This window comes from Phascolarctos cinereus, unplaced genomic scaffold (genome assembly GCF_003287225.1).
Source record: "Phascolarctos cinereus isolate Bilbo 61053 unplaced genomic scaffold, phaCin_HiC Scaffold_4;HRSCAF=312, whole genome shotgun sequence".
NCBI classification, from domain to species: Eukaryota; Metazoa; Chordata; class Mammalia; order Diprotodontia; family Phascolarctidae; genus Phascolarctos; species Phascolarctos cinereus.
In genome coordinates, this window is record NW_027555847.1 from 706,957,871 (window position 1) to 706,976,151 (window position 18,281).

At 44.8% G+C, this 18,281-nt stretch overlaps 1 protein-coding gene across 1 annotated transcript in view; it reads right to left on the reverse strand.

Moving 5' to 3' along the window:
• Positions 1–18,059, reverse strand: part of VSIG10 (V-set and immunoglobulin domain containing 10) — a 32,384-nt gene extending 14,325 nt beyond the window's left edge. Inside the window, 5 exon segments of the mRNA XM_021007961.2 lie at positions 1,728–1,991; positions 3,845–3,865; positions 3,868–4,149; positions 12,101–12,391; positions 17,455–18,059. Of these exon segments, the coding sequence (XP_020863620.1) occupies positions 1,728–1,991; positions 3,845–3,865; positions 3,868–4,149; positions 12,101–12,391; positions 17,455–17,548 (952 nt within the window). The 5' untranslated portion in view covers positions 17,549–18,059.
• Between the last annotated feature and the right edge of the window lie 222 nt (positions 18,060–18,281).

Below are 18,281 nucleotides of genomic sequence, written 5' to 3' on the forward strand. Positions count from 1 at the left end.
GACAAAGGAAAGATTCATATAAGGGGCACTAAATTTGGAGTCAGGAAGACCTGGGTTCAAATACCACCTCAAGCCTTTAATAGCTATGTGACCCTGGGTACTTAACCTTTCTGGATCTCAGTTTCCCTATTTGTAAAGTGATAAAGCTAGACTTAATGGCCTCCCTTCCAGCTCTAAATCTACGATACTGACTCAAAGAATATTTGAGAAGGGAGAAAAGGCTTTGGCTGGAGGGATCAGCGAAGTTTTTATGAAATAAGTGGCAACTGAATGAGACCTAAAAAAAAGGTGAGGACTCAGGAAATTGACTACTAAGCATATATCCCAAGGAAGTCATAGACAGAAAGAAATATACAAAAATATCCAGAACAGCACTTTATGATAGTAAGAAACAGGAAACAAAATGGGGGCCCATCAATTGTGGGCAGCTAAACAAACTGTAGAGTATGAATGTAACAATGTTTTTAAGAAACTACAACTATGAGGAATTCAGAGAAGCATGAGAAGACTTTTATAAACTGATGCAGGGTAAAGAAAGCAGACTAAGGAAAATGATGTATACAATGATGATAATAATATAAATAAAACAACACCATAAGGGAACTATCACTTGCAATGACCATAGCAATAGCATTAGAGTGTTTAGTCAACTCAGTCATGTCCGACTCTTTGTGACCCCATTTGGGGTTTTCTTGGCAAAGATACTGGAGTGATTTGCCATTTCCTTCTCCAGCTCATTTTACAGATAAGGAAATTGAGACAATAGGAGTTAAGTGACTTGCCCAGGGTCACACAGCTGTCTGAGGTCAGATTTGAGCTCAGGAAGATGAGTCTTTCTGACTCCAGGTCTGGTGCTCTATGTACTATGGTGCCATGTAACAACCCTAATACTAGAGTATCCCCTAGTATTACTTGGATTATTTTCAATAACCAACTTTAGTACCAGAGAACAGAGAGGGAAATACACTTCTGAGGCATCTAAGTGGCCCAGTGGATAGAGCCTGGACCTGGCATCAGGAAGACCTGCATTCAAATCCAGCCTTAGATACCTGCTAGCTGTGTGGCTCCAGGTAAGCTGCCAAACCTCTGTCTGCCTCAGTTCCCTCAACTGCAGAATGACAATAATAACAATACCTACCTCATAGGGTTGCTGTGAGGATGAAATGGGATAATATTTATACAATGCTTGGTGTACAGTAGGCACTATAAAAATGCTTATTCCCTTCTGTCCTTCCAGTAAAGAGGTGTAACACGGTGGGCTATAGGGACGTAATATCTGAATGGCCTCTGCTTTCAGAATCAGTCACTTTCTGTTAATTTTACTTAACTGTTTTTCTTTGCTACAAAGGAGGGCTCAGGAAATGACAGTGACATAAAAAGAAAGACATCAATAAAACTTTTTTTAAAAAAAGAAAGGGATTTTGAAAGTCAGAAATGAAGATTGTGTGTATTATATGGGTGCATGGAAAAAGAAGGACCTTCCTCCTTTAGTGCTTGGCATTTTCCCCACATGTGGGCGTTTTCCTGGCTGTACCTTTAGGAAACAGGCTGACGAATGGTCAGAATGGAAGTTTTTAGAGCTCACTAGACACACAGGTAGAACCAACACAGCTGATTAAATAAACAGAAGGAAAGACAGGGGAAGAGATGGGGGAAGCCCCCAAACACTCCTTATTTCCCAGATAGCTTATGAAGGAATAGCAACCCCTCTTCCACAGGATACTCACTTATCTGGACTGCACAGTTGGCTCCCGTCATTCCAGACCCCACAATATGATTTCCAATACACTTGAACTTCTTGCCGTCAGACAACTGGGACCGATTGAGTGTCTCTACACCCAAACTTGAATTGCCCAAGATCAAGCTCCCTGGCTCTTCTGTCCACAGGAAGACAGGATCTGGATACCCTCCAGACCATCGGCAGATGAGCTGCAGCATGGACCCCATGGCGGCCGTCTCCACCCAGCACTGTGGGGCTGACCAAGGAGGATCTGTGAAGCACAAGGACACCTCTAGCTGGCTCCCTTGGGCACCAGGCCATCTGTGAACACGACAGGGCTGAGACAGCAAAAAGATCAGCCGAAGCCAGTTACCTTGATGTAGCTGAAACCTTGGGCAACTCAAAAAAAAAAAAACAACTCCATCTTTTTTTTCTCATAAGTAAAGCAAATGGGCAGAAATGTAACTAAGTGCAGATTTTTATGCCTGGAACAAGTGACTCAAAGTATATACTCAGTAGTGGGGGCAGACAGAGCAGGGTGGGATAAGAGAGGAGCTCATCCTAGCCCACCCTCTGTTTTCTATTTTAACTCATCATTCTTGTAACATGCTAATTTGTGTTATTCCCACGCTGCTGAGAGCCTAGAGATACTTTCAGCACTCTCAAAATTCAGCACCCTGGGCAAGTGCCCAGATCACCCTGCCCTAGTTAGCTCTGCAAGTTGGCAAGCTATATTTTTTCCATTTATCACAAAACTTTCCTCTCTCCTCTAGCAAAAGGACAAGTATTGATTCCTAAGAAGTATGGTCAATGTTTTCCTTTATAGATGCAGATTTTCCCTTCTGTGGATGGTAAGTATAAATTTTTAATCCAAGGTCTATTTCCCCTTGATGTTCATTATAGTCCTTTGTTTTAACCCCACACAACTGATGTATGCCTAGGAGATTTTAGTACTGATTTTAGTACTCTTTAATTTTTTTTGTCCAGGCCTCTGATTTCATCTAGTGTGGGAAGCTCCTGGTATGAAAACTGTCTCCATAATGCAGACTGCAAAGTTTCTGTAGCTTACCGAGTTAAAATTGTCTGGGGCACAGAGAGGTTAAGTAGATTTTCCAGAGTCACACAGCCTGTGTCAGAGGCAGGACTTGAACCCAGGTCTTCCTGACTCTGCTATACCATGCTGTATTTTTTCTTTTGGGTTGAACCTGTAATTTCATTGGTATAAGGAATTCCCAATGCAGTTATATCAACTGCTTTGCAAATTACAGTCTGGTACTGTGAGGTTAACATAGATAACGTCAATTTGTGGTGTTCTAAGTTCCTTTCTATTTGTGTTTGATACCACTACATTCTTTTACCATGCTGCCTCCTCTCATGCTATGTGTAAAGGATAGAAATATGATGGAATAGTATTGTACCAGGAGACATAGTAAATAGGAGGAATTTGGAGAAACATGAGATTTGTATGAACTGATGGAGAGTAAAGAAAGCAGACAAGGTGAACAATATACACAGTGCCAATAATATAAATGATAAAAAGTCCATAAGACTCTGATGAACTGTAATAAAGAATCTCCATTCTGGAGAAGTGGTCAAATGAACCACACATTTCTCCTTTCAGCAGAGAGGTGGAGGACCTTGGATACGGAATGGGGTATTACCTGCCAGACTTGGCCTTGGTTTTGCTTAAATGTTATTCTTTACCACAAAAGGCTAGGAGGGAGATTAAGGGCAAATAATGGGTGTAAAAACAAAAGAAAATACCATTTTTTAAGGGAAAGCAATGAATGACAACGTGGCTCTGAAGCACTGAACTTGGAGTCATGAAGATGTCAGTTCAAATCCTGTCTCAGACACTTACTGGCTGTATGACCCTGGGCAAGTCATGTAACCTCTCTTTGCCTCAGTTTCTTTATCTGTAAATTGAGGCAGATGGGCTCAATGGCATCTAAGCTCCTCCCCAGTTCCAAATCTGTGACTATACGTGTAAGCCTATGCAAGACTGCTTGGGTGCATGACGATACAGAGGCGTCGAGGACCACAGGGGATGGATGGATGAGCTTGTGGGCATTCCAGATTAAGTGTGGTCCCAGCAACAGGCAGGAGCAAAGACTTCTTACGTACAATACACCAGGAGCTCAGTGTCACTTTCTGAACTCTCTTGCTGAGCATGTTTGTGGCCAAACACGTGTAATTCCCCTGAAGTGTGGGCGACATGTTGTGGAGCACAAAGTAGCTGAAGGTCTCATTGCTGACCCCAAAAGGCTCGCTGCCGGACCCCGACTGCTGGAAGGACCACTCCACCACGGGAGGTGGGTAGGAGCTGCTGCTGCAGTTGAAGGTCACCTGGGAGCCCCTGGCGACAAAGAGGGAGCCATTTGGGTGGATTCCAGTTGGAGAGATGTTGATGTCCATCTGGGTGGGGCCACCTGAAATGAAGGTGACAAGGAGGGAGAAAAAAATGTTCAAAAGGCGGCTCCTCCATAGCTCTAACAAACAAATCCCCTCCCCTGCCAAAAGTTGATACAGTTGTCTCCTAATCCCAAAGTCCCCTTATTCTAAAATCTATGGAGAGAGTCTAGAAGTGGGATTTCTCTAGTTTAGAAGATTCCCTGGTAAGGAAACACCCTCCACCAATTCAGGTTGACCCCTTTTCTGCAGTTTATAGTCTTCCAGAGTTTCTTAAGGCACAGAGACTTACTCAGGGTGACACAGCCAGAATGTAAAAAGCAAGACTTGAACACAGGTCTTCTGTCTCTGAGGTTGGCTCTCTATCCACTATACTATACTGCCAATTAGACTGTAAGCTCCTGTTCTTGAGAACAGGGACTGTCTTTTGTTTTTCTTTGTATCCCCAGCACTTACCAGAGTGCATGTTTAAAAAGTTCTAGAGAAATAATTTCTGGGTAGTTATTTTGATAATAATGCTAGCATTTTAATGAAAGGTCAGTGGCACTCTTTTTTAAAAAAATCTTTTTAGGCAGTTGGGGTTAAGTGACATGCCCAGGGTCACACAGCTAGTAAGTGTCAAGTGTTTGGCCTGAGGCTGGATTTGAACTCAGGTCCTTCTGACTTCAGGGCGGGTGCTCTTTCCAGTGCGCCACCTAGCTGCCCTGGTCAGTGGCACTCTTGAATGCCACAGCTCCTTCATGGTGGTAGGCTCACAGGTTACATGCTTTTGAAAGGTGTTCCTGAGGGTGGCAATCAACTCTGATCGGTCAACAAGTAAGGAGAGAACGAATATTATAATGAGGGTCTCATTCTAATGAGGGCCTTGGGGGTGTTACTTGGATCACCCAAGTCTTAGTCAAAAAGACTTGACAATTTCCATATCACCAGTCCAACAAAAAGGAGAATCCACATTTTCTCAGACCTGTCTGAATAAATACAATAAGCAGGAATCCATCCATTAACCTAAACTTAGCATTTCTTTTACTTCAGTCTGGGTAAGTCTTTGGGAGAGATTTTCCACATTGGTTGAATTCTAGATGAGGAAGCAGAAAAGGTGAAAAAATTCTACGTTCCCATGTGATATATAATAGCATGAAATTTGGCAGAGGGAATAGAGCACTGGACTTGGGAGTCAGAAAGACTTGAGTTTGAATCCTTCTTCAGAAACTTATTAGTTCTGTGAAGCTGAACAAACAACTTCACCTCTCTCAGTCTCAGTTTTCTCATCTATACAATAGGCATTATAGTAGTACTTACCTCCCAGGGCTGTTGTGAAGATTAAGTGAAATCATAAATGTAAGGACTTTGGCAAACCTTAAAATACTTTATAAATGTTAGCCTCCATATGATTAATTAGTATTCTGATTCCCTAGCTGGAGTTTAGAATCTCCCAACTCTAAATTCTTGATAGCATTCAACATAAATGTTATGACTTCCATACCTTGTGTTAGAGCCATTTGGGTACAAGCCTTAAATCATCTGCTGAATTGTAAGCTCCTGGAAGGCAGAAGCCCTGTCTCATTCATCTTCATATCACTTTAAACCCTATGCGCTTTGCAAGCGCTCTGTAAATTCTTCCAATCCATCTTCTAACAAAATCATCTTCCTAACACAGGGCTCTTAGAATATCACTGTGACCCTCTTCCACTCAAGAAATTTCAATGGTTCCCTATTGCCTCTAGGATAAAATTCAACCTCTACAATCCCACATTCAAAACTCTCCACAATCAAGTTCTCTCCTCCCATTCTAGTCACATTTCCCATTAGTCCCCTTCATATACCCTACAATCCAGTCAGACTAGCCCATTAGCCATTACCTAGACTTGACATGGTATAGTCTAGACATGGTGCCAACTAGTGCAGTCCCTAGGTGTGGCATCCAACATGGCACCCAATGTGCCACTTGATTCTGTATCTCATTCACCCCAAACTACATTCATGCTAGCAGGTCTGAGTAGTTTTCCCAGGGATATTAAGTAGGACATGACCGCCATGCTATTACAACTCACTCTCAGGGTCCTGGGGTTAGGGAGAGATATATTCCTTCTATTCTACAAAGCCCCCACCCATATGCTTACCATTTCAACAAATCAGTTACTTATGATACCATGCATTCATAAACATGAAACATTTACTAAGTATAGAAGGTAAAAGCAACCAATCAAAATCAGTCTAACATTTATTCATCAAAAGCAGGAATAATAAAAATATGACAAAAAAACCTGGATTGTACTCTCCCACCAATATACACAGAGTATGTGATAGAGAGTGGGCAAGCATTTAACAATGAAGTACATATGTAGAGAAATACACGTGCCCAGGGCAACTCACAAATCTGGACTGCAGACCTAGATGTCTAACAGTCTAGGTGGGTTGCAGTGCCTGGAGCATCAAGTCTGGAGTTCAAATCCGGCCTCAGACACTTCCTAACTGTGTGGCCCTGAGCAAGTCACTAAACCTGTTTGCCTCAGTTTCCTCAACTGTAAAATGAGGATAATAATAGCCTCCCAGGCTAGATAATAATCTACCTCGAAGGACTGTTTTGAGGATTAACTGAGATAATATTTGTAAAGTGCTTAGCCCAGCTCCTGACACACTACATAAATGCCAACTATCAGTATTTTTATCATCATTATCATCTGTTTTAGGGAACAGTCTGTATCTCATGTAATCTGCTTCTCTCCCTGAGCCTTTCTTTTCTCCTTCTAGGCAATGCCCCTTCTCTGTGACTCTTGTGCCACTGATGCAGTAAGCTCTTTTAGTAAAAGTGTCACATTACACCATTTAAGTGAAACAGCAGCCCTGAGTCTGGGGTCTGCGGCTTTCCAGGTCTACTCCCTTGGCTGGGCCTATTTCTGCAACAAAAAGCTGCCTTAAGCCAGAGAGCTGAACAATTCTGGGGACACTGTGGAGTTTTTCTCTTTCTCAAGCCAGAAAGAGACACAAGCAAGCCCATGAGAGGTTTTCCCCCTTTTCGGATGTGGTTAACACCAAAGGGAAGCGAACCCGTTACTTAGTTTCCAATCAGCCTCCAGAGCATCTTGCAGTAGGTTTCTATACTCAGTCACTCTCAGCCTCTAGATGGCGCTAAAGAGCAAGAAGCTCAGCTAGCTCTTCATGCAACAGGAGGGAGCTGCTGTCTCCACTGAGCTCCCAGCAGTTGCAGAGCCCACTAGGCTTCAGTCCATTCTCTCAGTAGACTCACCCAAAACCAGCTGAATCTCCCATGCCCTCCAGCAAGGGGCAGTGTCCACTTAGAGATATTATCTCTCTTCTATGGCTTCAAAAGCTTCAAATCAGAGCTCCACCCCTAACTCAGTTAAGAAAAATCTCAAATCCATAGTTCAATTAGATGTGACCCAAATAAGCAATATACGACCTCCCCATAGTTACCAAATAATTCTATGATTTACAGTATCTCAGCTATAGCCCTCAAAAACCTTGAAAAGTCATGTGTAAATCAACAGATGGGAAGGAAGGGAGGAACGAAAGAAGGGAAGGAGAAAGGAAGGAGGAAAAGAAGGGAAGGAGGAAGAAAGGAATGAAGGAAGGGAAGAAGGAACGGAGGAAGGGAGGGAGGGAAGAAGTAAAAAAAGGAGGGAGAGAGGAAGGAAGGAAAGAAGGAAGTCAACACTTATTGAGCACCTGCTGTGTACCTTGCCAGGTATTCATTCATGCAAGCATTTTGTAAATCTCATTTGATCCTCACAACAATCCTGGAATTTAGGCGCTATTATTACCCCCATTTTTAAGGGGAAAGAAACAAGCAGACAACTATATGAATATAAACATAGAACATTTTTATATAAATCAATTTAAATCTAAATAATTGAAGTAATATTTATTGTTCATAGGCAGGTAAAGCCAATACAATTAAAAAACGACAATTTTACCTAACTAATCCATTTATGTAATGCCATCTCAATTAAATTACTAAAAAATTATCTTACTGAGTTAGGAAAAACAACAACAAAGTTCATTTAGAAGAATAAAAGGTCAGGAACTTCAAGGAAACCAGGGGGTGAAAGATGTAAAGGAAGCAGATTTAGTAGTATCAGAGCTTAAACCATTTTATGAGGTGAGAGAATTGCTGAAGTGTAAAATTAATAATGTCAATTATTTTAAATCAAAATTTTCTTGTATAAATAAAACCTATGCAGCCAAGAACAGAAGGAATGCAGAAAATTAGGAAGAAGTTTTCATCGGCAATCTTTCAGACAGAATGAGATTGGGTTGTAATATTATGGTGTAGGAAATATGAGCTGGTTGATTTAGAAAAACAGGAAAGACTTAGACTTATGAAGGAAGATGCTATCCACCTTCAGAGAAACAGATAACAAGTAGAAATAAGCATAGTATGATTTTACCTATATACATATGAGTGTATATGTTTATATATGTGTATGTTTATAGATATCTGTGTATATGTACATATATGTATATGTGTGTATATATATGTATATGCACATGTATACATACATACATGCATGCATACATACATACATATATATATATATATATATGTCATCATCCCACAGCGTCATTGAATGCTTAACACCTTTGAGGAAGGCAGTGGTGATGGATAAATCTATTAGTGTTCCTTAGCTACTCAGGTAGGCCCACAGAGTAGAAGGTGTGGTGATATGGTGTATATGGTATCCTTAGGGTGCTATTCCCTCAACCCAGATCATGAGATGCAGGATATTCTTTTTTTAAAATTTTATTTATTTTTTAGGCAATCGGGGTTAAGTGACACAGTTAGTGTCAAGGGTTTGGTCTGAGGCTGGATTTGAACTCAGGTCCTCCTGACTTCAGGACTAGTGCTCTATCCACTGTGCTACCTGGCTGCCCCTGGCCGACATTCTTATTAGCATGCCTCCTTAGGAAGGTCAAGGCTCAGAACCTGGCTCCTAGGTTCCTCCTGGGCTCTCTCGCTCCTTCCTCTCAAATCTGATTTTGTCCTTCTACGAAGACAGCTGAAGCAATAGCCAGGGACCCCTCCCTGCCCCATGCCTGCTCCCCCCACCTCGCTCTCTGCCCTCCTCTGTCACAGGAGGGAGGAAAGGACTGCACTGGTGCATGAGCTGTTCTTACGCAGATACTCAGAATCTGTCATTTTATCAGGATGGAGAGCTTCCAGTATGCGAGCACCCTTCCCTGATGTGGCTTACAATCTATGACCAATCAATTAATAAACATTTATTCAGCACCTTCTATGGGCCAGGCACTATACTGCGTTCTGGGGATACAAAAAGAGGCAAAAGATGGTGCAGTACATGAGATCAAGGGAGTCGATGACTTAGCCAGGGTCACACAGCTAGTAAGCGTCAGAAACAAAATTCCAACCCAGGCCTTCCTGCCACCTATACCGTAACTACAGAGACATGCTGCCTCTTAGATGTTTGGACTTTTCCTTTTTCATTGTATTCTTCCTTCTTTCCTTTCTTTTCTTCTTCCTTCCTTTCCCTTTTCCTTTCCTTTCTCTTCTTTTTAAATATCACTGATGCTTCCCATGGACCCCATCCCATTGACCCCCAAAACAGAACTCTCTTTTATTTTTAAAAAAAGTGCGTTAAACAAAATATATCAACACGTCATCCAAGTCTGAAAGTGTATACTTCGTTCCCCCCTGCAGACCATCACCCCCCTGCTGCTTGCTGTAAGTACAACTAGAGTAAACAGAAGCTGCCTGAGGGCAGGAACTCTTCCTTCCTCCTTCCTTTCTTTCTTTTCTGTAGCCTCTGTTCCTACCACAGTGCTTGGCACACAGTAAGTACATAATAAGTCTATTATGAATAGATTCAAGGTAGGAAAGACCTTCCTTAGAGGCCATCTTGTCCAACCCATACCTGAAAAAAAAGAGTCTTCCCTATAACAAAACAAGCAGTCACATAGTCTTGCTTAAAGACTTTCTGTAAGGAAGAGGCCCCATCTCCCAAGGCATTTATTTAGCTCTACTTTGGGCCAGTTCTCAGTGCTAGGAATTTTCTCCTGATGTCTAGTGTAAATTTGCCTCTTTATAATTTCCATCTAATTCTACCTTTCTTGGACTGATTCTCAGGTGGAATGGACACAGGGCCCTTCCCCATCCTGGCTGCCCTCCTCTGGACACACATGTGCTTATCAATGCTTTCCCTAAAATGTGGTGCCCAGAACTGAGCCATCGTTTCCAGTTTCAGACAATTTAGCAAGGCATAAAGGAATCCATCCCTGGATAAAAGACACCCTCATCTGGCCATGGCCTGAGATTTTTCTTCATCCCATCCAATGTTTTCCTTCTTAGCTCCATATTGCCCCAATGAGAAAAGTTCTTAACAGCCACATTGGCCTTGGAGAGTTGAACAAGGAATAGTGAGGGGAAATTGGGTTTATATTTGATATAAGGAAAATCGTTCTAAAAGTGAGAGTTATCCCAAAGCACAATGGGCTTCCTTGGGAGGTAGCTGAGTTCTCCCTTACTGGAGGTCTTCAAGAAATGGATGGGCAGGGGTGGGGCCCTTTGAATCCAAACTTCACAGAACAAATCCCCTTAATAAAAGGATTTGTTCTGTAAAACTTAGACTCAGTCAAAAGGCCAAACCCAAGGACCTAGAAGTCCACATGTGGCCTTGAGGCCTCAGGTATACTGTCAAGAGGATTCATAATTTATTATTAGGCTATTTGGCTTCTGAGGGCCCTTCTAACACTGAACCTGTGATTCCATGACCTCTTCGAAATGCCTGGTGGGCTGACCCCAGCTGCTCTCTACATATATAAGCAGTTAGCATATATAGAGCATATTTATACTTGGAACATACTTCCCTCCTTTTCCCCTTTGCTGCCCAGGGGCCCTCCCATGCTTGCTATGCCAGTCCCTGCACATAACCCAGACACACCCACAAACCTGTCCCAACCTGTACACACGGACATATATATATACTCCAGACCCAATCTTCAAATTCCTTCTCTGCCCTCCCCCTGGCCTCCTTACCAAACACCAATGAACTTTTTCTATCCAAAATGGGAGGTTTGAGGAAGGGGAAGAGGGTAGCTGGGCAGAGGGAGTGGTAATCATAGGATTTAGAGCTGGCAGAGGCCTTCGTAGCCATCTGGTCCAATTACTTCATTTTACCAAGGAGGAAGAAGCTGAGCCCCAGATGTCTAAGTGATGGACAGATGTTCCAAGGACCAGCATAGCTACGCAAGAAGAGGTTCATGAGTTGCTTGGCGACCACTAGTGATGAATATTTTAGCCACAGCAACCACAAGACAAAGTAGAAATAAAGGGAGTGATATAGAACAATCACAGAGTATCAACTAGAAAAGACTTCAGAAACTATTTAGGTTCAGTCTATAACTGAAAAAATGATCCCCTCTACATTAGGCGATGGAGTTTTTCAGCTTCAGAGGCCCATGAGATAAAGACCCTGCCCTCAGGGATCTGATATGCTTGTCCTACCCATCTGATCATCCAAAGAAAAAGCCAAGGCCAGGAAACTTAAGCAAGCTGCCCAAGGTAACACTGGTAGTAAGAGATGGAGCTGGAATCAGAACCCAGGTTTTCTGGCTCCAAACCTAAGCCTCTTCTCACTTTAATGGCCATTTGCTCTCATAATGCCCCCATGAGATAAGCAGGGCCAGGCTTCTGAAGAGTTTACAAATTGGGAAACTGTGACACAGAGCAGTTACACAACCAGGTAGCAGCAGGGTCAGGGCTATAATCAAAGCTTCCGTTCTCTTAGACTTTACCTCCTGAATGCAAATAAACACTTTGTGTCCCACACCAAGGTCATAGAGATACACAGTTAGTCAAAGACTGGCGAACATGACTTCTGGGGATGATACTTCACAGCTTTCTCTCTATTTTTTCTACTTTTCTTGCCTCAAACTTAAAACAAACAGAGACCAACCATCCATAGTCTTAGAGAGAAATTGATCTATGTTACTTACTAGCCACCAGCAGCTGGACCCTGTGTTCCAGGTGGTCTCCCAGGGTCTTGTTCAGGACTTCCCGACAGGTGTAGTTCCCCTCATCATGTAGGCCCAGCCCTGTGATATGCAGGGAACTGGCATTCACCAGGGAGTAGCGGGATTCAGATGGGAGGGTTGTGTTGGAAGAAAGGAGGAAGGTAGCCTCAGGCTCATTTCTATACCAGCTCACCAGGCCCCCAGGGCCCGAGGTATTGCTACAAGGTATGGTAACGTTGTCTAGTTCTTCTCCAACAAATACAGGTTTGGTTTCTGCAATGGAGAGAAACCAGACAGTTAGTACCGTTCTGAGATACCTGAGTCTTAGAGATAACCTCGTGGCTGTGACTTCTCCCCCACATCCAATGAGCAATTTTAAAAGGGGCAAATGGAGAGATTCACCACTTTAGAGCATTACAAGCAGTTTCAGCCACAGGCTAATGACAGTGCTAATTAACTCATCATCTTTTCTCTTTGATAAAATACAAAGTCCCCAGCCTAATACTCAAAGCCCTCCATAGGCTGGATTCAACCAGCCTCTCTGGACTTATTTCACATACTTCCAACCTTCCAATATAACTGGACAACGAGCTGTCCTCCAAATTCAGTATTAAATTTTTGGAATCCTCTGTGCCTTTAGCTGTACCCCAAGCCTGTACTGTCTGTTCAAATCCACCCCTCAGAATCTTTATTTTCCTTTAAGGCTGACCTTAGATGTCACTCACATGAAGCATTCCCTGGCCTCATCCCTTGCCCAGATGTGAGCATTCCCTGCCTTTTTTAATTGCCTTGCAATACAGTTTAATGCTAGTCTCATTGCGGCGGGTTCTCTCTCCACCAATCGCTCAATGAGCGTGGGACACGGAGGTCCTTTCTCCAGCTGAACTGCTAAGCTTTCAAACTCTGCTGCAGAGAGCACAGTGCTAACGGGCTAGCCATGTTGTTCAAATGCCAAACAAAGGCACGACCATTTTAAGGAAAACTCACGTAAGGCCAGCACTCACTTAGAAGTCAGAAGAAGCGATACAAGGACACTCTCAAGTTTCTCTGGAGAACTTTGAAATGGATTGTGAGACATGGGAGACACTGGCACAGGACCACCCAGCATGGCGTGCCCTCATCAGAGAAGGTGCCGCGCTCTATGAGCGAAGCAGAATTGCAATGGCTCAAAAGAAACATGAGATGTGCAAATTTAGAGATATCAGCACCCCCAACATGCGGTAGAGCCTTCTGAGCTCACATTGGTCTGATCAGCCAGAGTCAACCCCCTGTAACTTGATTCTAACATAGTGATGTCATTTTGGCACTCTTCAATTATGAAATTCAACAACCAGCTAATCACGCATCAGGCACTGGGAGCTGGATGCTGAGATCCCAAAGATAAAAATGTAACAGTCCCTGCCCTCAAGAAGCTTAAATTCTATCAGGAGATACAATAAAATGAATACATCTTCATTTTGGTGGTGAGAGAGAACGTTAGCAGCTGGAGGGCATTGGGAAAAGCTTCACATACAAAGCGGTCCTTGAGCTGACACTTGAAGGGAGTGAGGGATTCTAGAGAGGTAGAGGTGAAGAGGGTGTGCACCCCAGGCATGAGGGGACAGCCTGTGCAAAGATATGAGAGACATGGAAATGAGAGATGGAATATCATGTGAGCAGGACAGGAAGCAAGCCAACCGGGGCGGGCATCAGCATGGAGGGGAGCGACGTAATAACCAATCCGGAGCCCGATTGTGAAGGGCATCAAATGCCAACCAGAGGAGTTTGTATTTTATCCTACAAAGTGGCACTGGGGAGCCACTGGAGTTTATTGAGGATGAGAGGAACATGGTCAGAACTATGTTTCAGGAACAGGCAGAGGTGTGTAGAAAAATTCCAAGCAGATGAAAACCCCTCCACTCTTTAGCAGGTGATTTTGAGGGATTCCTAAACTGGTAGGACACGTTGGAGTTAAAACCAGGAGGAAATCTGCAGGAGTGACCAGGGTGGGAGAGATTGTGATGTGGTAGAAACTGCACTGGATGGAGTCAGAAGACCCAAGTTCAAATCCCTGCTCTGTTGCTCACTAGTTGTATGACCTTGGGGGAGTCATTAATCTCCCTGGGCCTCACTTTCCTCTTTTGTCAAATGAGGAGGATGAGCTCGATGGCTTCTGAGGCTCCTTCTGGCTCTAAGTCTATGATCTTACGTGTAACCTTGGCAAAAATCATTTAACTTCTCTGTGCCTCAGTTTACTCCTCTGTAAAGAGGAAGTTTGACTAGTTGGCCTCCAGGGCCCTTGCAGCCTTAGTGCTAACATCCTAAGTCCATCTAGATGGCCTCAAAGGTACTGTCCAGCTCTAGGGTCACGACCCTGTGACTTGTCTGCAAACCAGAAAGACTCAGGCTGGCGATTCTGGGCAAGAGTCCCAGGATGAGGACTTTGCATCCAAAATGGAAACACGGCCCCTCTTGATCCTGCTGGCTGAGAAGATGACAGGGAAGGAGAGGTTGAAGGAGGGCAGGGCCTGGGACAATAACACAACTCCCACTTGCACAACACTGGTCATAAAATGACTCCACAGAAGGAGCAGGGCGAACATTGCTGTCAGTTTTACGAGAGGAGAGTGAGACCCAAACTTGGGCAGCTAGTAAACATCAGAGCCAAGATATAATAGTAATAACAGTAACAGCATCTAGCATTTAAAGACAGTATCATATAAAGTACCACAAATATATGTGTGTGTATATACATATATAATATATAAAATATATATATATATATATTTTTTTTTTTTATTAGGCAATGGGATTAAATGACTTTTCCCAGGGTCATACAACTAGTAAGTGTTATGTGTCTGAGGCTGGATTTGAACTCAGGTACTCCTGTATCCAGGGCCGGTGTTCTAGCCACTAGCTGCCCCATCTATATATCTTTAAAGGATTAAAAGGGCATATATGTGTTTATTGTCTACATAATATATATACACACATGTGTGTCTGCTCGCAATAGCTCACGACCAACTCTCTGTACCCCTATTTGGGGTTTTCTTGGCATAGATACTGGAGTGGTTTGACATTTCCCTCTCCAGACCATGTTACAGATGAGGAAACTGAGGCAAACAGGATTAAGTGACTTGCCCAGGGTCACACAGCTAATAAGTGTCTGAGATTTGAACTCAGGAAGATGAGTCTTCCTGATTTCAGGCTTGGTGCTCTATCCATTGCACCACTTAGTTGCCCTTCAGTGTATGCAGTAGGCTCTTAATAAATGCTTGTTGAACTGAATTTAATATTCTGAATCACTATCAACACTTGAGACCAGGCCTGATGGGTTCCATTCTTGGTTGGTTTTTTTTTTGCTAGTCAATGGGGTTAAGTGACTTGCCCAGGGTCACACAGCTAGTAGATTTTATGTGTCTAGGGTCACATTTGAATTCAGGTCCTCCTGAATCCAGGGCCGGTGCTCTATCCACTGCGCCACCTAGCTGCCCCTGGGTCCCATTCCTTATCTCTACCCTCCTAATGCCCCAAGAGTGATCATGATCATCTTCATCAGGAGACAGCTGGATATGTATAAGTGATATCACACCTCTTGTCTCCTCAGTGGTGGGAGAGGGGTAGGAGGGAGAGAATTCAGAACTCAGGTTTTTTTTAAATGAATGTTAAAGATAAATAAAGAATAAATTATTATTATTATTTTTAAAAAAGACAATTGGGGGACAGCTAGGTGGCGCAGTGGATACAGCACCAGCCAGGGATTCAGGAGGACCTGAGTTCAAATCAGACCTCAGGCACATAACACCTACTAGCTGTGTGACCCTGGGCAAGTCATTTAACCCCACTGCCTAGCCAAAAACAAAAAAACCAACCAACAAAAAAAGACAGTTGGTACAGTGATCTTAGTGAGCCGGAAGAGGCCTGGATTCGAATCTTTGCTCCAACACTTGCCAGTGGTATGACTTTGTATTAGAAACAATCCTCTCATTCATTTTTTTCCTCTTTAAATGGGGAAAGCAGCATACGAGAAACAAAAGATCACAGACTGAGAACTGCAAGAGAACTTGGAGGACATTGAGTCTGGTTCATTTCATAGATGAGGAAACTGAGGCCCAGGGGGAAGTGATTTGCCCAGAGTCACCTAGCAGAGTGTTCTGTAAAACTCAAGAGTGCTTGGGAAAAGTAAGAGATGACAAGCTCCCCTCTCTAGAGCACCTGTGGCTTACAGAGCAGGAGTATTTCCATCCCATTTTACAGAATGGGAATCTGGGGCTGGCAAAGGATAAACAGATGTCCTCCAAAATCTTTTTGGCTCCAAAATTCTGGGAAGGGGAGGGCATGGAGTGGTGGGAAAAGACTGTTTTGTTTTTTTTCTCTCCGACCCCCTCACCACCCCTGAAGCTGACTCTCTATGCATTATGTAAGATTAAAAGTTGGGTTTGGTTCTGGCTTGCATATAAAACTTTCATCTCCAAAAGGGAAAATATTCTATTTTAAAACTTCCAGATTAGGGGAAAGGAAACTGATGTTGGAGCCAGAAGGTAGGGCTTTGCCACTGGCTACCTTCCTGACAGTGGGCAAGTCACCCACCCATTTGGGCCTCAATTCTCTCATCTGTAAAACCCAGGGATGGGACTAATTGACCTCTAAAGTCTCTTTGGGCTCTGATTTGAATCTGGGAATTAAACAAAACTTCCTGAAGAATCCTGTCCATGAGGGTACATACGCCAGGAGCCTGGGGATGGGGACGTGTCTGGAAGTCTATGTATTTACAGACAACCATAACAAGTCAGTGGGAAAAAAAGAATTAGTTCCCTGCCCCATTCTTGTAAAACCAAGGCAGAGTTCACGATGGATGTTCCCAAACCCCATTTACACACACACACACACATACACACACACACACACACACACACACACGTCCCTTCTGAGCGCCCCAGGACAGTTTCCAGTCCTACAGAGCCCACACCCCTGGCTGTCAATATAACTCGCCGGAAATAAAGCAGAATGGGGGGGCGGGGAAGGGACGGAATTCCTGCTTTTGGCAGGAGGGGGCCAGCAACACTGGAGCCCCAAATCCCCACGGGACGGCTTCGGCTGCAGATCTGGCAGCTCTAGAAAGAAACTACTGGAAGCGCAGCGACGACAGGAAGCTGGGGAGAGGGGCAGGGGCCGGGGGTCAGCCCCCTTCCCTGCTCTGCCCCGTTCAGTCCTTCCTGGCCTTGCCCTACCCAGGGTTTCGAAAACTCGGCCCTTCCTGCCTAGGCCAGGGCTGAGCTACTTCTAAAAAAGCGTGCCTGCCTATCCACCCACCGACTCACCTCCCTCCCTCCTCCCTTTCCCAGACTCTCGGGTACCTGGCGGGACGGAGCTCGCGAACAACAGCTCACAGAAGAGGAGGAGGAAGAGGAGGAGGAGGAGGAGAGGTGTGGGCGCCCTGCCCCCTGTCATCCTGATCTCTTTAGGCGCCGTAGCAGCAGCTTCAGCAGGTCTAGGGCTGCGGGGGCACAGAGGGCAGCGCCCAGCGGAGCAGGCGGACACACCGCAGGCTGGTCGGAAACGGCCCGTCCCGGGAAGCTCAGCGCTCCGGGCGCTCTTGGCACAGAGTTTCGCCCGCGCTCCGGGGCTCTGCCCAGATGCTGGGGCTGGGGGGCGGAGCTGTCGGACTTCCCAGGGGCCGGGAGGCTCGAAGCTCGCCCCCACCCAGCTCTGGGAGGCTAGCACCCTCGCCCTGTCCCGCGCTCCCTCCCGCTCACTCACTCACACGCAAACAGTGCAGCAGAGCCGCAGGCTGGATGCTCTGTGTGTCCATCCGTCAGTTGTCTGTCGGGTGGTCAGTCCAGGCCTAACCTGCCTCCCTCCGCAGAGATGCTCGGGGCCCTACTTATCCCAACTTCCTCTTTTAGCTCTGGGGGGCCGGCCTGGGAGGCGGGCACCAAGCCGGACAAACCTCGCCCGGGGCCTGTTAGGTGCCGAGTCAGCCAAGGCAGAGGAGGGCCCGAGCCGTCCGGCCCGCCTCTGCTCCCACCTTCCCTCCTCCCTCCTCTCTCCTCCCCTCATCTCTACCGGCTAGCAGCCCTGCCCCGCCCCCGCCCGGGGCAAGCTGATCTCTGATCCCACGAGGAAAGCTGGCATCCGGGGCGCATCCGCCCCAGGAAGACAGAGTAAAAAGGTCCTGCCAGCT